Here is a 19,769-nt window from a genome sequence, read left to right as displayed (position 1 = left end):
CCCCCTATCCACATCGAAGGGACAGTAGTGGAGGTGGAAAGTTTTAAGTTCCTCGGCGTACACATCACGGACAAACTGAAATGGTCCACCCACACAGACAGCATGGTGAAGAAGGCGCAACAGCGCCTCTTCAATCACAGGAGGCTGAAGAAATTTGGCTTGTCACCAAAAACACTCACAAACCTTTACAGATGCACAATCGAGAGCATCCTGTCGGGCTGTATCACCGCCTGGTACGGCAACTGCCCCGCCCACAACCGCAAGGCTCTCCAGGAGGGTAGTGAGGTCTGCACAACGCATCACTGGGGACAAACTACCTGCCCTCCAAGACACCACCCGATGTCACAGGAAGGCAAAAAAGATCATCCAGGACAACAACCACCCGAGCCACTGCCTGTTCACCCCGCTATCATCCAGAAGGAGAGGTCAGTGCAGGTGCATCAAAGCTGGGACCGAGAAACTGAATAACAGCTTCTATCTCAAGGCCATCAGACTGTTAAAACAGCCATCACTAACATTGAGTGGCTGTTGCCAACATACTGACTCAAATCTCTAGCCACTTTAAAAATGAAAAATTGGATGTAATAAATGTATCACAAGTCAATGCCACTTTAAATAATGTTTACATACCCTAAATTACTCATCTCATATGTATATACTGTACTCTATACCATCTACTGCGTCTTGCCTATGCCGTTCGGCCATCGTTCATCCATATATTTATATGTACATATTCTTATTCATTCCTTTACACTTGTGTGTATAAGGTAGTTGTTGTGAAATTGTTAGATTACTTGTTAGATATTAATGCATGGTCGGAACTAGAAGCACAAGCATTTCGCTACGCTCGCATTAACACCTGCTAACCATCTGTATGTGACCAATAACATTTGATTTGATTTATAAATTAAGTCTGGTTTTAGTTAGAGACTGAAGCATTCACTGTACTCGCACCATATTGATCGAATCAATGAAAACAATCTTATGATAAACAACGTTTATTATACAGTTTTCATTAGGTTCATGGATTAGAGTGTTACTACATAATAAGTAAAATATATATTCAAGGTATACTTAAGCAATAAGGCACGAGGGGGTGTGGTATATGGCCAATATACCACGGCTAAGGGCTGTTATTAAGCAAGACGCAATGCGGAGTGCCTGGATATAGCCCTTAGCCGTGGTATATTGGCCATATACCGCAAACCCCCGAGGGGCCTTATTGCTATTATAAACTGGTTATCAACGTAATTAGAGCAGTACAATCTATGTTTTGTCATACCTGATATACCACGGCTGTCAGCCAAACTGCATTCCGGGCTCGAACCACCCAGTTTATAATAAGGTTCAAAACATGCCGGCAAGCATTGATTCCAAAAGATGGAGTAGTTCAGTTAAAAAACTAAAACAATAATGACTGAAATCATAGAGTCAACATTTTCATAACAGCTTTGAAATGCTTACAGCAGTGTTAGGCAACTAGATTCAGCTGTGGCCCGATTTTTGTCAGAGTGAATGGTCGGGGGGAAGGAAAATAATAATAATTTGTACACTGCAAATTGACCACTACAAAGCCCAAAAAGACATTGCATTTCAAAATAACAATAATTTCATAGCTTGATTACATTGAGACACAATCACATGCCTCTTTTTTTATTTGTAGAAATACAGATTATATATATATTTTTTTGCTGAATTCTTCGTCTTTTTTTTCTAAAAACTTTGGTGTGCCAAAAAAACATAAAAACATTTAGGGGCTGCTTGATTGCTTACAGCATGTCACAAAATCCATGTGATTGTGAAATTGATACTTTCAGTAAAATAAAATGAATATATCCTGTAAACACATAAGTACAATAAGTCCCCCACCCCCCCTCAAAAAAATGTAAGCTTGCAGGGGTTGAAAAATACAAGTGACATGAAGTATCGCTCTGTCTGTAGTCCTTTTCAGAACTTTGTCTTTCTAGTAGTTATTTGGAGCCTAACAGAAACAAATAAGTATGTTTAAGCATGCTGTGTGCTAACAGTGATGGTAATACCTTGAGTGAGACAACATTCAAAAATACATTCACAAGCATATTTTGTGTTCAGAATAGCTCTTTCAAACATGGCCTGTAACAAAGGTTGGAAAAAAACAAACATAAAAGACATCCAAGGCATTTGAGAAGTACACTCTTTGGAAAATAATTGAATGTAAACAAGCAAGCAAGGCAGCGTAGATGTGAAAATATGTAACAAACAAAACAAACAGGATATTTCTTGATATCTTTGCGGAGATGATAATTGTTGAAAATGTGTATTCTTCCCTGCAGTAAATTGTGTTGCCAGTTGAACCTAGGAAATATAATTGCTTTGCGTCTTCTGGGTCTTTTCATTTAGAATGACAGGAGTGAAGATATGTCACCAGGACATTTACAAGGCAGTTGCTGAAAAGATCATTTTATGTCATGCAAGTCTGCATTTTAAAAGGGTTTGAAGGTAGCTCTCTATTTGATGATTAATTTCATAATTTATGGAGTAAATCTCTGGATGAACCTATTTAGATCCAGTTGCAGAATGTATCTGTTCAATCATTGTGTATCCACAATACAGAGTGTGAATAAAAAAATGTCTGCTGTTAGTAATTCATATGTGTGTTCCTTTGCCATCAATATTTGTCTAGATATTCTGATCGGAACTGGAGAAAATGGAGGGAAAACAGCAGCAAAAATATTGGCAGAGCGAAGTTTGACTAGAATAATCATAAAGTAAAAGTAAAACATTACACATACATTCTTAAATGTTTTTGCCTTGGAAAGGACACAATTAATAAAAAAAATATATATGTTGAAATATCAACGGATAAAGGGGCTTTTCAAAGGATAAAACAGTTTGTTAAATGCCCCCATTTGGCTTAAATCAAATATCATGTCAAGCTTGTGAGTAAGGCTTTTGCAAAAAATATAAAATGTTAATTAAATAACATGCCTGAATATTTTGTTAACATTTCTATCATCATGAAATGATATTTTATACTTTCATTAAAATGTGATGCAATCAACAAAATATTAGGCGTTCATCTAACTATAGCTGTTGTAATTTTATGTTCGTGAATTCTGTTAATGTTTCCAGTTGTGTCATATTATCGATGTAGTTGGCAAATAGTGCATTTGTATACTATTTGGCAAACAGCTGCAAGGTGTTTGTGCTTGCACATGCAGCTTGTTTTCCAAAAACGTCTCATATTTGTCTTACAGCAAATTAATAAACAAATAAATATAATTACAATTATGTGATATAAAAAAAAATCAATAAAATACATCTTTACAGATCATAAAGACCAAACAAAATGTTCCAATATTGGTTGTACTCCACCACTTGCCAAAGAAAGCATCTTTGTGGATATCACAAATATAATATTGTGGGTATCGAATATGTACAATCTCTATAGTGAGTAGTGTAATGTGAACATCGTCAGTGCGTTTGTGCCTTGTGCACATTCATGCAAAGAAGCCTTAAAGGGTTGTGTACCACAATTACTGTTAAAATAGTGCACATAGAACTGGTTATCACATGTCCTTAATATCCAATAGGGTTTATGGACACGAGCCATAATGTTGACTATAATATTACATTCCTTTGAAATAAATATATTTAGCTGATCAACCATAAAGCAAAACATGTCATCTGTTATCCACTGTAAATAACTAAGTAATTTGGGATGTAAATACAATTACAAATTGATGATGAAATTGAAATTGGGAATCTCTTATGCCACAAAAACAATCAAATGCAACAAAAGAATATGGATGTCATAGTTTTGAACAAATTCAAGTGAATTCTTTAAATCTGTAACCATCTCAATGATAATATAAGGTTGGCAATTAATATGCATTCCGTTCCCGAGTAAAAGATCAAAACAATCACTGACAAACTTAACCTTGAGTTAATGAGTGTGCGAATACTTGAGAACAAATGTGTGTGCTTTAAGTCAAGTTGCCGCAAACATTCCCAGCATGAAAAACTACAGGCGCTTTCTCAGCAAAAACCGTTGGAGCGTGGTCTGATAACCTTTTTTCTCACTCATTCAAGAGGAGCCAGGTTATTCGGTTCTCACAAGTACCATTGGTGGTAACACCTAGCATATTGGGCAGTCAACTCTGAACTCCAAGGCAGAGTGAACCATTTATATGAGCAGTTCCAGTTTTGGCCTACTTGGATCCTGACCACCCTCTGCCCCCGTAAGCGCCTTCCCCGGTGGCAGAGTGGGGCGAGGGGGCACAGAGGTCCGAGTCAGTGTCGGATTCACCTTCTGCGATGTAGGGCCTTACTTTGGCGCAGCGGGCTACAACACTGAAGTAGCTGTTGTTCAGGAAGTCCAGATTTTCCTTGGACTGGGAGATGCTGAAGCCGCTGAACGAGCGCTCCAGTTCCTCGTGGTCCACCGAGGGGATAGAGATGGACGTGTCGCTGTCTGCCTTGCCCTCTCTATCCCCCTCACCACTGCCGCCACCGCTGTTGCGGTGGGACCCCCGATTGCTCCCACTGTGGCCTCCAGATGAGCGCTCATGGGCCGGTGGAGGAGGGATGCGGACCAGGGAGGGATCCCCTACGGGGGAGGGGGAGTTGTCCTGGCTGCGCTGGTGTACCTCACTGACGGGGTGCTGCTGCCAGGAGGTGGAGGGGGGGCAGTGTCCCCCTAGGCCGGAACAGGCTGGTGGGGGGTCGAAGTTCTTCTGTCCGGCCGAGCTGTTGGAGCAGATGATTTTGGTGATGGAGCCACTCTTCGCCATGTGGTCCACAGGGCTGTGGTAGGGCGGTGCCGGGTCGGGCTCTTTGGACCCAAAGTAGGCGTCAGTCTCCGACTGGGGGATGCCCATGCGCTGGATGTAGATGTTCACCAAGAAGTCCAGCTTTCTTTCCATTGACATGACCTTCCCAGAAGGAAAGACACCATGACATGATGGAGAATTGGAAAGCCCAAGGGACAGACATTAACACAGTCAATAATGCCATTAATTGCTAAATAGAATACCTTACCTTTTTCTCCACTTTCCCCAAACGCCCCATCATGCTTGGGTCCTCCTCAACCCCCCCGTCTGTGGTTCCTTTGGGACGGTCTTTATCTGTGATCGGAGTACCTCGACCAACAATCTGGTCAACTCTACCGGTTCAAAACACAAAACGGGAAATGTCTAGAATAAAGCCAATAGAGCCAACCTGTTTGAAATTGACACAGCCGGCAACATTTTTTAATCAACCTTCAAAAGTTATGTCCAAAATTGTAAAGAAAAAGGATGTATATAACCCCAGACATTCTCTGACCCTATTGCAATAGGTAGATGAGTGCAGGTTTAGAGAGGAGAGCACCACACACTCAGGTATATATCTCTCACCTGCCTAGCGCTGAGCACAGTGGGAGTGGGAGTGGGATGGGCACATGCATGGGATGGCATACGGAGAGATGGAGGAGGAGGACCCAGGGCCTTACAGGGTGCAGGGTTAGGGTAATCTTTTCTTTCAACTACTCATCATTGCCATTCATTGGCTCTTGAACCCAGCAAGACAATACAGCAATACATTACTTTACGTTTGTATGCCTACTTAAAGCTGTTAAATGAATGACATAATACCTGTCTTAAGTGGGTATTACAGGTTCTATCTAACAAAGGACGTAACACCCTATGAAGTTGCCAGGGATGGTAATATAGTTGCCACAGACGGTCTGCTTTATAACATTGTTATGCCAGTTGTCAGAAGTGTAAAGCAAGTTGTCACAATCAGTCATGACAAGGGATCTATGACTGCTATGACAAAGGTTCTGAACGCGTTCTGAAAGTAAAGTGTGAATTGAATGTTTACACTTCAAGGGAAGGTTGTTTCAAGTAAAGTGTCACTGAAAAATTGCTTGGACATATTGGATCAGCTATACTTATTGCCCTAAAGCACAGCCTGGTCTCAGACTAGAAGTAACATAGTAACTGTAAATCCGGGATACTCAAATATGAATAGATTCAGGAAACTAGGCGTATGTCGCAAGTCATGACTTAAACACGAGAGTCGTTTGAGCATAATTATAATTTTTTTTTAATCAAAATGTTTTTCTTGACAGAAATGCGAACATTCATGTGCCTTAATAACAAACTTGTATATCATCTGTAAATACGAATAAAATTGTTAAATTACAGTTGGTTAAGCCACAGAAAAAGTTAGCAACCTTCCCACTAGCCATGATTGGCTGAGATAATGCGTGGGCTGGACATGTCGAGAGAGGAGTTCGGATTGGTCTGCCATAGAAGCTCGTCAGTCTGGGTTGGTAATTCTCTCAAACGCAACTTTTTAAAAAATGTATTGTGTGCAGCTGCATAAGTGTGGCTCTCCACTTCACATTTTTAAATCGGTGGAATTCGAGTATGATAGCGAAAGAGATGGAGGAAACACCTGTCTCCAGATTTCATCTTCAAACTAAGGGCAACCGTGGCATGGCATTCCTGACAGGGAGACGCATCCATGCACAATGATGTATACAGGTAAGATAGTCTAGGGATAGCTAGCTAACATGACATTTTCAGATATTACACGTTTTCTAATTTTGACAGAAAGGGGTTTAATTTAGAGCTAACATTAGCTGGCTGGCTCACTAGCTGATGTTATTGTTTTTTTCCCAGAGACACTTGCTGTTCTAGTTTGAGCCTAATGTTCGCTAGCTAAAATTGAATATGGTTGGTTATCTTCCAGCACTGTGGCATTGTTGGCACTGTTCATTGTTGTTTGACTAACTAACGTTAGCTGGCTGGCTCGTTAGTTAACGTTTTGTGACGTGTGTGAACTTACACTTTGTTTACCTAACTAGGTACATTGTTTACCTAGCTAGCAAGCTATATGTCTTAAGCTAAAGTGTACTGTTAGCTAGCTAGCTAACATTAGCTGGCTGGCTCCCGAGCTGCCATTCTTTTCCCAGATATGTGTCCTGTTCTAGTTAGAGCCTAATGTTAGCTAGCTAACATTGAACATGGTTGGTTAGCTCCCAGCACGGTGGCATTGTTGGCACTGTTTATTGTTAAACTAGCTAACGTTGGCTGGCTGGCTCGTTAGTTGACGTTACGTGAAGTGTGTACAACACCCGCTGAATGTGGCCGGTGTCAGTAAACATCTGCAAAAAAAGCGTAATTAAATTGTTGCCAGCAGGGCTGGTTAGGCTGTTTTCATGTTATCCAGAGGTAAACGAATCATCGGCCAGAGCGTCAAGTGTGCGCTTTGAGATCGAAACGAGATGGATGGGGCTAAAGCTTAGGGTGAGAACAATGCTGAATGGGTGTAGACAAAGAAGAGTTCTTCACAAGATAGCAAAACCGGTGATTTTCTCAAAAGTGAGTTTACAAGTTTCAAAGCAGAATTACTTTCCTGTTGTTCCTCAAATGCAGTGTTTGATTTACCATTTTGTAGCTCTGAGTCTCTACTTTTATAAGACGTTTAAAAAAAAATCTAATTTTGCTATATAAGACTGAATCCAGGTTGTGAGTCACAAATTAGTATGATATGCTACATTTGGTATGGCAGAAGACAGAAAGTTACTTAAGGCAAAACGGTTGGTCAGGTTGGATAGGTGGGCGAATATCGCAATCGCCTAGCAACCCGAAGGTTGCGTGTTTGAATCTCACCACAGATAACTTTACCATTTTAGCAACTTTTCAACTACTTAATAAATTTTTATAGTTTCTTATACCCCTTTTTATCCCCAATTTCATGGTATCTAATTGGAAGGTACAGTCTTGTCTCATCGCTGCAACTTCCGTACAGACTCGGGAGAGGCGAAGGTCGAGAGCCGTGCGTCCTCTGAAACACAACCAAGCCGCACTGCTTTTTGACACAATGCCCACTTAAGCCGGCCGCACCAATGTGTCGGAGGAAACACTGCACAACTGGCGATCATGTCAGTGAGCACTGCGCTCGGCCCGCCACAGGAGTCGCTAGTGCGACAAGGACATCCATGCCGGCCAAACCCTCCCCTAATCAAAACGACGCTGGACCACTGCGCCACTCAGGAGGCCCTACTTAATACTTTTTAGATACTTTGCAACTATTTACATTTTAGTTAAGCCTAATCTTGACCCTTTTAGCTAACCCTAATTTTAACCCTTGAACCTAACTCCTAACTACTAAGCTTATTGTACATTTAGCAAATTGTAACACATAAAACAAATTGTAATTCGCAACATATCATACGAAATGGATGATGCACATCCACAGATTAATACATACCATACAAACGTAACATATTATACTAAACGGAGTGTTCCGGATTTACATACAGAATAATACTAAATGCTCTGAGACCAGGTTGTAAAGCACCATGAACCTTATAAAAACCATCCATAACATCTATGCAAGATTGAAAACTGACTGAGGCCTATTTATAAGAGAGTTGGCACTGAACTAGACATTTTAAACATCTGAATAAGAGAGCAAAATCCTAGAAAAAGAAATATTCACAGAACGGCTCCATGGTCAGGCAAAACATGCTTACCAATTTTGCAAACATCCGAAGCGGCCAAGAATAGAAAACTATCCAACTTCTAAAATGTAGATTGTGCATCATGTGGCATGCTTCAATACACTTCATGCCAACATGCATCCAAAACCAAAGAATTTACTGTATTGTTCATAGGTGCCTCACAGGTCATAGGCTGTAAATGAATTTTGCTATCTTTACATATAAGCCCTTCACATTGTCAATGTGTTGCAGGCAATATCAATTAATCGAATGTATTTATAAAGACATTTTTACATCTGCAGCGCAACCCTTTTTTGCTTGGCTACATGACTTGACTACTTACCTATGAGCTTCACTTCTCCTATGTCCTACAGGAGAATTTACCATATTCTTAACTATCGGATAAACCATGCTAGTCTTCTTTTACTTTAATTGTACTTTCCATTAATTCTCTAGTACGATTGTCACAGTATAGTGCAAGAAAAATAGGAATTTTACGTGTTCGATACACCGAGTGCACAAAACATTAGGAACATCTGCTCTTTCCATGACAGACTGACCAGGTGAATCCAGGTGGAAACTATGTCCCCTTATTGATGTCACTTGTTAAATCCACTTCAAATCAGTGTAGATGAAGGGTTAAAAAAATATTGTTAAGTCTTGAGACAATTGACACATGGATTGTGTATGTGTGCCATTCAGAGGGTAAATGGGCAAGACTAATGATTTAAATGCCTTTGAACATTGTATGCTAGTAGGTGCCAGGCGCACCGGTTTGAGTGTGTGAAGAACTGCAATGCTGCTGGGTTTTTCAAACTCAACAGTTTCCTGTGTGTATCAAGAATGGTCCACTACCCAAAGGACATCCAGCCAACTTAACACAACTGTGGGAAACATTGGAGTCAACATCAGCTTTCTACACCTTGTATAGTTCATGCCCTAACGAATTGGGCTGTTCTGAAGGTAAAAGCAGGTGCAACTCAATTTTAGGAAAGTGTTCCTAATGTTTTGTACATTCAGTATATGTGTATACTCCCGTATATAAAGCTGATCAGCACTCAAATGGCGTCAAAGAGACTATGAATCACTGAGTTTGAGTGATTTTATCCTGAGAATAACTGAATAATTGCTGCAAGATGCTTGCTTACTTTGATCAAGTTAAACTGCATCACATTGCGATATAGACACAACTAGTCACACGCTGTCACAGTAGGCCGAGACAAAAAAAGGTTTCTCGCTGCTTGTCAAGAGAATAGATTATGAACTAAGGGATAAGCTCTTGATGAGAGAGATGTAGTCTGGTGAGGCCTAACCTAGGAGAGTTTTTTGGTGACTCTTTGGGTCCATCAGTTGCATACTTCTTATGGCGGGGAGTTGAGGGTCCAGGGGGACCAACAATCATATCTATCCTGGCAAAGTGAATAGAGAAGACACCAGCACAATGCAGGATGACGGCGCAACAAGGACCAGTCCGACAGGCACACATCAAATGAACGAAACCCAAACAACAGAACCAGGAGACAAAAGACAAGGACAAATAAGTGAAAATATATTCCAGACATATTTGCCAATAGTAAAACAGCAAATTGCTGTTTTCATTTGGTAAATTCAATTGGCCACTATACTGTAGCTGTATGATATGACAGTGCAGCCATCTTTTTAAGAAAGTGAGGAGATTTCTAAGTAGGAATATATTTACATATATGTGGTACCATTTGTAAACTCACAACATATATTGTACTTATTTGACAACGATGGCCCTGAGATGAGACTGAATGCTCAAGATCTCGCCGAGTGTTATCCATGGTGGACAGACACTTACTATTGTTGTGTAAAGCGTATAGACGTTGAATTCAGATTCAATGCGTTCTGACCTTTGGGGGAACAAAACTCACAACTCTATAATTGCAACAACAAAAAAATGGCTGGGTTCACTTGGTAAGAACAACCTCATGGAAAATGAGCTTGGTCATGGTTATCAGGGTTGTGTCTCTGGATATTGGACCCTTTATGGTAAGTCTCTTTAACATCATAAAATATGCATGAAGCAGGTCAGCCCCAAATGCTAATTGGCTTGATAAGAGTTGTATTAACATGCATACGGGACAGTTAGAAAGAAACAGACTACATCAACTTTTCATTGAAATAACCACTTATCGTCACTGAATCGTCATCCGTATCGTCATCCGTAGCCTATCCAGTGATGTGGGTGGGACTCAGGAATATCATGAATTATCAATCATCCAATGATTCCAGCCAACAGGGGCTGTTGTTTGCTCACGCCATTAACAACATGACATTTGGTTTAGGAATATTTGATTGACAGACTATCATAACATAGTCAACAATAGGTTTAAAGGAATTGAATTTAGCTATGAATTGTGTGACAGCAAAGCATGGCACTGACTCAAGTATAATTATTTTAGGTTGTTATTATAAAAAGAGAACGTGTTCTCAGTAACTTACCTGGTTAAGTAAAAGTAACAGTATTTTATTGGGCCCCTAAATCTTTTTTTATTGTTGGACATAAGACTGTAAAAACACCAGAAAAGTGATTTCATTTTGGAAATCTGTTTCAAAGTATTCCCACGCATCATACAGTACATGTGATTTAAAAAAAAAAATGTATTTCACCTTTATTTAACCAGGTAGGCTAGTTGAGAACAAGTTCTCATTTGCAACTGCGACCTGGCCAAGATAAAGCATAGCAGTGTGAACAGACAACACAGAGTTACACATGGAGTAAACAATTAACAAGTCTACACATCTTTTGTAATTACACTACTGTTGAAAAAAGTTGGGGTCACTTAGAAATGTCCTTATTTTTGAATGAAAAGCAACAAAAAAAAGTCCATTCAAATTACATCAACTTGATCAGAAATACAGTGTAGACATTGTTAATGTCCTAAATGACTATTGCAGCTGGAAATGGCAGATTCTTTATGGAATATCTACATAGGCGTACAGAGGCCCATTTTCAGCAACCATCACTCCTGTGTTCCAATGGCATGCTGTGTTAGCTAATCCAAGTTTATCATTTTAAAAGGCTAACCAGTCTCAACGCCAACAGTGAAGAGGTGACGGGATGCTGGCCTTTGGGATGCTGATCATGGACTCTGATTATTCTGACACTGTCTTTAAGGCCCTCGATTAGATCAATGCAATCAGTGATCGATATAGAAGGGGACTGGAGGGCCTTCATGGTAAAATCACTGATATCACATAACTTCGCAAATTCTTCAACATCCTTTTAACATTTTTAACAGTGAGCTTTGTTTGGACATTTAGCTAACAAGCTAACGGTGAATAGCCTACACAGTGTAGCCTAGCCTACACAGCGATAGCTACTGTTTACTGCATATTGTATCAGTGCGAAGTGAACCCACTCATTATTTTGAAATTGATAAGATTATATATATTTTTTAACAACTTCCTTTTACTGTTCTTTTCCAGGTAAATAATCAAGACAATTCAATACATAGCCCTAAAAAAAAATGTTTTAAGTACAGTACTAGATTTTATGTAAGAAGTCCTTGCGTGTCCTGAAAGGCATCTGCCAAATACAATTTAGTATTATTATTGTCAATTACATATCCCTTTTTGTTTTCCCACCCCTATCCCACTGCTCTGCATGTTTAGGCCAGTGGTTGACTTGGACTGAAATAGGTGTTGGTACCATTTATATTTAGGTGCAGAAACTCCTCAATACTTTTGAGCTAATATTCTATAGGAGGTGCAAGAAGTCAAGCAGAAGAAAAAGGTACCCAGTTCCGGTGAGCTCCTGCCCAGGTCAAGTACTGTTCTTAGGTAAAAAAATACAGTAGAGCAAAATAATGTATATTTTTTATATATATTTTTTGCTTAATCTGATTGGTTGGGCCTTTGCCCACCCACGCCCACGTGGAACACTCAGGAACACTCAAAACCTCTGGCAAAGCCATTCTGGTGTGTCTTTGGCATTCAAATCAAATAAAATGTTATTGGTCCCCTTCACGTGTTTTAGCGATGTTATTGCAGGTGTAGCCACATGCTTGTGGAAGTGACAGTGTTTTAACAATTTGAGGATATGAAATACACAGACAATCATAATAGCAGTCAAAATAGTACCGGCACCTATTTCAGTCCAATTGACTGGGAAGTTTGTCAGGATCAGAAGAAATTTGAAAGTAGCAAAACACAGGTAAAAAGTTAGAAGAAAACCCACCGTAGTCTTCTGAAAACCTAACCCTGGGATAGAGTTAAAATAGCAGGACAATTACACATATTTTAATGCCACACCTTTGAATGGCTTTCCATGAGGTGTTGATTGTTCCTGAGTGGTTCAGTCTGAGTTCTGACTTAAATCTGCTTGAAAATCGGAGACATGGTTTGAATATTGCTGTCCATCAATGATTCCCAAACTAAATGTACTGAGCTTGAGCAATTTTGATGTACTTTGAAGGTTGGTAGAATCTTTTCAAAATGATTCACAGTTGCAATGGTTTCAAAAGGTGCTTCCAACAAGTATTACCCCTGCGATGTGAAGACATACGCAATCAATACATGTCTCAGAGTGAGATAGAGAATAAGAGAGAGAGAATAGAAGGGAGGGTATCTTGCCTGGACTGGAGATTTTTGATGCGGGCCAGCATGTCCAAGTGGCCGGCTGAATACTGCTCTATGACATCCATCACGTCGTACGGCCGCAGGCTCTCTTTGAACTTCCTCTTGGAGACCATGAACCTCATAATGCTGAGGAGAGAGACGTTTGCGATATGAACACAACCTCAATAGGATATTTTAATGGGACATTTCATCGATCATTATATTGGGTTGGGGACAACTATGTGGGCCATGAGATATCTCAATTCAACTTTTTACATGTCTGTATAACAGTGTAAACCGATTTTCCCAGATTGAGATTGAAGAGCAGGAGGTTGATAAGAATATCCCAAACTTGAATATACCAGCGCTGGGTAAAATAAATCATACAGATAATGAGAGATAGAGATTGACCTGACCCAGACACACTCTGAAAGACAAAACTTGTCTTGGCTTACCAAATGGACCTGATAGTGACCTTGAGTCCGGGAGTTAGGTCCTGAGGGACAAACTCACAGTGGCAGCTCTTATTGTCGTCTGCTATGTCCTCTCCAGGGAGGCTGGCTTCTACGAAACACAAAAAGCACACGAGAGCTCCGGTGTTAGCGTGTTCCTGTGGCATGGGGCGGATGGAAACACTGAACTGTCACCTGCACTCTCCCCTAACCTCGACTCATTCAGTCTATAAGGATGCCAGTCTGCATGGAACCAAGCGAAGGCACGGCTATTAACTTGCACAGCCCAGGGTTACAGTGTGGGATTGGGCGTCGAATCGAGGGCAGGTTAATGGCAGTGTCGGTTCATCTCATTGGCTGATGCAGGATAAGGAAAAGGAAAGAGGTGTGGGGGGGGGGGCATAGTGGTACCAGTTTCTGAGGTTAATGGCTTCACCTGACTACTGTGGCCCAAAAATATTAAATACGGAGGCGTGACGTGGCGTGCCGAAGCCAGTGTGCTCTTATCTTAAGCTACGCTAGCAGCTAGCATCGTTGTGCATGACACTGAGACAGTCAGCAGACAGGCCACTGCAGTGGACCACAGCCTAGTCAATCTGCAGTTTGAGACACTTGAGTTCAAGGTGTAGGCCTATTCAGAGTGGGATACAGAGAAAGTTGTTCCAGTATTTCAAACTGCTGAATGCCTATTATGGCAGAAGGGGGACTATGTGCCTATATGAGGTTCAATGCAGAGACGTAACAGTACAAAACATGGATGTTCAATAAGAATCTATATACAAGCCATAGCAGGACAGCTAACTCCGCAATCAATATATCTAGCTATAACATTTAACATTTAAGTCATTTAGCAGACGCTCTTATCCAGAGCTATATCTTGAAAGTAAACTTAATAATGGAAACAGTGTAACACTGTACACCGGTCCTACTCTATATAATTCATTATATTTGGCATAAAATATACTCCTTTCAATATCAAACTTTTTTTATGTGTGGCTGAGTCACTGGATTTATTGTAAATTTGACTGGCAGGGGGGAGCAGAGAAGGAGTTTGGATATTGGCTTGTGCAGTCACACATTTAACTTTCAATTATTGTAATAGTTGCTTTTCTATTTTTGGGATCTAAAGGCCAGACTCAAGTTGGCAGCAATTTGCATCAGAGAAATAAGAGGTTCAGACTGGTGACAAGGCTGAGTAAATCTTTCCCTATATATTTCAATGTTGGTGTTGTATTCGAGATGGTAAGGATTTCTCCCTTTTCAAGACCATAATGGTTTATGGTGTGCAAGAGGCTTTGTTCATCTTTAGTTCTGTGTATCTAGTGTATGTCGTATGTGTATCCAGCATAATCAAGTATGTCTATGAGCTCAAGTATGTGAACTCTGAGCTCAAGACATTTGAGGTAGATATCTGTATTGACATATAAAGAGCTTGAACTTGCCTGAAGGTGTCAATAATTTTGGGCCACAGCATTGACCTATCCCAGTTTCACTCCAACAGACAAAAACATTGTGCGCCTAATGCCAAAATACAGAGCCGTGAAACTGCATCACGTCTTCCCCAACATGGCTTCCATTTTTAGGGGAGGGGATCTAGTGTCACGGTTCTATAGTGCTGTGCTTAAAAGACCCTTAGTGGGCGCCGAAGGCCAACTGACAGATCAGACAGCTTCCTTCATGCAGGTTAGAATGCAACAGCGGCAGCCATTTTGAGTTGAGTGCATGGCTTTCGGGCTGCTTGCATCTAGTTGGAGTGGGCTATTATGAAAATGATGGGGCCCACCCATTACTGTGCTCATGGAATGGGTCTACAGTTGGGCATGCATTATATTGCTTCAATCATATAAACACTTGTTTTGATTCATTTTGATCTGGTGGCCATCCCCCAAGCAGACATGGGATTTTGTTTCTTACTGATTAACCCCTCAATTGCTGCAAAGGAGGTGGAGAGGAGAAGGAAAAGACAATAAAATAAACCTGGTTAAATTGTGGGATGAAATCATAATACAATCTCCAAAAACCAGGCTTATTAGGAAATGATATACAATATCATGATGTAAAGAACCCGAGGGCAGTGGTGATATTCAGTTGTCTCAGTGGGTATCTTGTCATGTATTACAGAATCTCTCTGAAGGTACAATGCAATATGGACAGCAGGGGTATTGGCCAGTTCTGCATCGTGGGGTGATGAGTAAAACTTATGGGCATCAAATGTAGTTTGGGACAGTAATTAGTGGAATGGACTGAAGAAGAAAGGACTGCTGCAACAGGATTTAATAACCCCTTAAGAAATACGCAAAATCCATTATAATGCTAAACATAGGCGCTTACATTTCCTCATGATTAGGGCATTCACAGAAAGTGTTACCAAGATTTTCATACTAGTTGCAGTCACTGTTTCTAAAGCAAAATTGTGAAAAGGAATGTTGTCACAATGGTCATTTGACAGTGAAAACCCTACACTGTCACGCAGCAACCAGTGACAAAGCTGTGGAAATTTGCATCGGGGTGTTAAAATAAGTTACCAAGCAAACTCAATTAAAATGTCACTCTGAAAACAAGGTTCCAAAGCCGTTTAAGCTAAGGCTTCATATGAACATGACCCAACTGATACAGTATCGTAATGAGGCTAAAGCAGCAACTCTGTGAAGCAGCCAACTCATTTAGAAGTATACACATTGGTATATTTGTCAGATTTGAATTCATTCCAATGCTCAGATGTGACAAGATGTGATATATTGTACAATAGTCAAATAGTGCCAAATCAGTAATATTCAAAAGCATTTCCCCAAAGGATGGATCAATCTAACGTCACATACTTGAACATATTATGTGCATAGTGTTACAACTATGAAACATATTTGTAGGTTTTGTGATAAATGATCAGTAGGTCTCTCACAACTGCACTTTGTAACATGTAAGCATGTCGGATCTTTTGTTTTCCAAAGGTGTGCAGTTGAGGATTCCTCCCAAGTCACAACTGGTTGCTGCATTAGAGTTACAGGCAGTGGAAATCGGTAAATGCAGCATCATAACGCCTTCATAAGGCTGCCATAGAAGTGGCATAAGGCCCGCTACAGTATCCCATTACATGTAAGCCCAGATGGCATTATGAAGTGTCGAAACATACAATCAGATTCAAATGTCTCACAGTTCTCGCTTTGTAAGTGTTACGTCACTTTGCAAAATGGTAATGACATATCGTGACAGGCTTTATGTCATCATTTTGACACTATAATTTGTCATGATCGTGTTATAGAGGCAGCATGTCAGGCTAACTGAAATGTAACAGTTAACTTGAGTCCTATCAATTTTTTATTTTATTTTTATTACTAGTCTGGGAATCCAAAATGAATTGCTGTTTTACCAAGCTAATAATTATCATGACGTAACAGACATATCAACAGAGGTCAGTAACAGTCATTACTATAAACTGACAGATTGTTATGGCTTGTTACTGAGGTTGAGATGTTACCTTAACCATGCTACTAAATGATTGCTGTAATTTAGCCAAATCGTTTTGCAACAGTTATCAGATAATGGCATGAGACTGAAATCAATGAGAGACTGATATGTGCACAACACTGATTACATGCACACTCGGTTTTTGGCACTAATTTAACTCCATATAATAACTTTAGAAAATTGTTTTAAGCATCATTTAGCATTATTTTGATCTGGTTGATCACCAGAACATATGTGAGAAATCGGCTTTAGGCAGATTTCTCTCATTTCATGTCCAAATCCTCCCAGTGTCTAAAATGTATTGTGTAGCTCAATGGTTCCCAAACTTTTATAGTCCCATAACCCTTCAAACATTCAACCTCCAGTTGCGTACAACCTCTAGCACCAAGGTCAGCGCACTCTTAAATGTTGTTTTTTGCCATCATTGTAAGCCTGCCACACACACACTATACGATACCTTTATTAAACATAAGAATGAGTGTGAGTTTTTATCACAACCCGGTTCGTGAGAAGTGACAAAGAGCTCTTATAGGACCAGGGCACAAATAAAGTAACTTTATTGAGCTACGCCAGGTATTGCCTAACCCCCCCAGGGGTACATCAGGGGTACACCAAGTAAAAATGTGATTCACAATTATTTTCATTTTTAAAACATTTTTTTTTTATTAAAAAAATAATTCACATTTTCAAAATGTCCATTTATATTTTCCAATACACTTGGGTGAGTTTTTTTCTCTCGCCTGAGTAGCCTTGTTTCACTGCCAAAAATAAAATTAAACCATCTAGTTTTCAGCCGAAATAACAACAATGTCAAATACAGGTAGCCTAGTCAAATAATTAACATCCAATCAAATTAACCGTTACTGTCTCGCGGGAAATCCACTAACGGTCCGTATGTAGCCAAACATAGTTGCTGCTCATTCCTTTTGCTCGGAAATTGATAGATGGGTAAAAAAAAAAGTAAGGCCCGAGTCCATAGAGAAATACCAGCTCTACTGGTAGTACTGCTACTACCAGCAGTACTACACCTGCGCCTGTCGAAGTTGTTCTGCTTCCATGAGCACATCCAATGCTGGATATTTGCCACCATAATTTGCAAATAAATTCATTAAAAATCCTACAATGTGATTTCTGGATTTTTTTTCTCATTTTGTCTGTCATAGTTGAAGTGTACCTATGATGAAAATTACAGGCCTCTCATCTTTTTAAGTGGGAGAACTTGCACAATTGGTGGCTGACTAAATACTTTTTTGCCCCACTATATGTTGTTAGCCCAGCTAGCATGGACACTGAAAGTTGTGAATCTGGTGCCACCGAAGAGCTACTGCCCCCTTTCCCGGGAAAGCACCGAACAACTCCATTGTTCTGGGGTTCACTTATATTGGAAGTAGAGCCTTTCCTCAGGCACAGTGTGTTATATGTGTAAAAGTACTATCTCACAACTCGATGAAACCTTCACTCTTGCGCAGATATTTAAAAACAAAACATGCCAATTTGAAAAACGAAGCCACAGGATTTTTTTGAGCGAGAATTAAGACAAATTTCGAGTAGTAAGACATGTATAAATCCAACAGATACCACTAATAAGAAGGTACTAGAAGCGTCTTATATGGTGAGCTACCGAGTGGAGGACACTGAGTGGAGGACACTGCTAGGACACTGTCACGACTTCCTCCGAAGTCGGTCCCTGTCCTTGTTTGGGCGACGTTCGGCGGCCAATGTCACCGGTCTTCTAGCCATCGCCGAACCACCTTTCATTTTCCATTTGTTTTGTCTTGTCTTATCATCCCACACACCTGGTTTCAATTCCATCAATTACAGGTTGTGCATTTAAACCTCTGTTCCCCCCCCATGTCCTTGTCCAGTATTGTTTATTGTAGTGCTTGTGCACGTTATGTCTGGTGTGCGTCGGGTTTTGTACCCATTTATTGATTTTTCTGGTTTCCGTTGGGTTTTTATTATTAAACTGCGCCGTTGGAAACACAGTTTTTGCTCTCCTGCGTCTGACTTCTCTGCCGCCAGTACGCACCCATTACAGACAGGCAAGCCCCATGCTATTGTGGAGGACTTAATTATTCCTGCTGCTGTGGATATGGCTGGGAAACTGCTGGGGGGAAAGGCCCAAAAAAACTATACAGACAATATCTTCATCAAACAACACTGTTTCACGACGCATCAGTGACATGGCAGGAGATGTTTTGAAACAATTACTGCTTTGCATAGAAGCCAGTGAATTATATGCGTTATAGCTGGATGAGTCAACAGACCTGGCGGGCCTGGCACAGCTCCTGGTATATGTCCTTTATGTTTATGGGGGGTTAATTAAGGAAGACATCACTCTTCTGCAAACCACTGGAAACCAGGACAACAGGAGAGGATATTGGACAGCTTTGTGACATCAAATGGACTTTGGTGGTCAAGATGTGTTGGCATCTGTACTGATGGCGCAAAATATATGACAAGGAGACATAGTGGATTGGTAACGTGCATGCAAGCAGTTGCTCCCGATGGCACTTGGGTACACTGCAGCATCCGCCGAGAGGCTCTTGCTGCCAAGGGAATGCCTGACAGCTTGAAATAAGTTTGACACTACAGTGAAATGGTTAACTTTGTTAAAGCAAGGCTTAAACTCTTGTGTATTTTCTGCACTTTCTGCAATGATATGGGCAGCGGCCATGTAATGCTTTTACAACATACAGAGGTGTGCTGGTTATCAAGGGGCAAAGTACTGACACGTTTTCTTTACTGACCATAACTTTCACTTGTCTGACCGCTTGCATGATGATGAGTTTCTC

General features: G+C 40.5%; 1 protein-coding gene across 4 annotated transcripts in view; it reads right to left on the bottom strand.

Moving 5' to 3' along the window:
* Positions 1 to 993: 993 nt before the first annotated feature.
* The window catches only part of LOC118388951 (potassium voltage-gated channel subfamily KQT member 2-like), an 82,118-nt gene continuing 63,342 nt past the window's right edge, over positions 994 to 19,769 (bottom strand). For all 4 annotated transcript variants that reach the window (XM_035778587.2, XM_035778590.2, XM_035778589.2 and 1 more), the window contains 4 exons: positions 13,513 to 13,621; positions 13,073 to 13,204; positions 5,020 to 5,143; positions 994 to 4,913 (listed from right to left, as the gene is read on the bottom strand). In XM_035778587.2, coding sequence (XP_035634480.1) covers positions 4,191 to 4,913; positions 5,020 to 5,143; positions 13,073 to 13,204; positions 13,513 to 13,621 — 1,088 coding nt within the window. In that variant the 3' untranslated portion in view covers positions 994 to 4,190. The remainder of the gene's footprint in view (positions 4,914 to 5,019; positions 5,144 to 13,072; positions 13,205 to 13,512; positions 13,622 to 19,769) is intronic.

Source organism: Oncorhynchus keta, chromosome 10, assembly GCF_023373465.1.
Source record: "Oncorhynchus keta strain PuntledgeMale-10-30-2019 chromosome 10, Oket_V2, whole genome shotgun sequence".
Lineage (NCBI taxonomy): Eukaryota > Metazoa > Chordata > Actinopteri > Salmoniformes > Salmonidae > Oncorhynchus > Oncorhynchus keta.
Note: the sequence above shows the minus strand (reverse complement) of the source record. Positions and strands in the feature narration are given on the sequence as shown.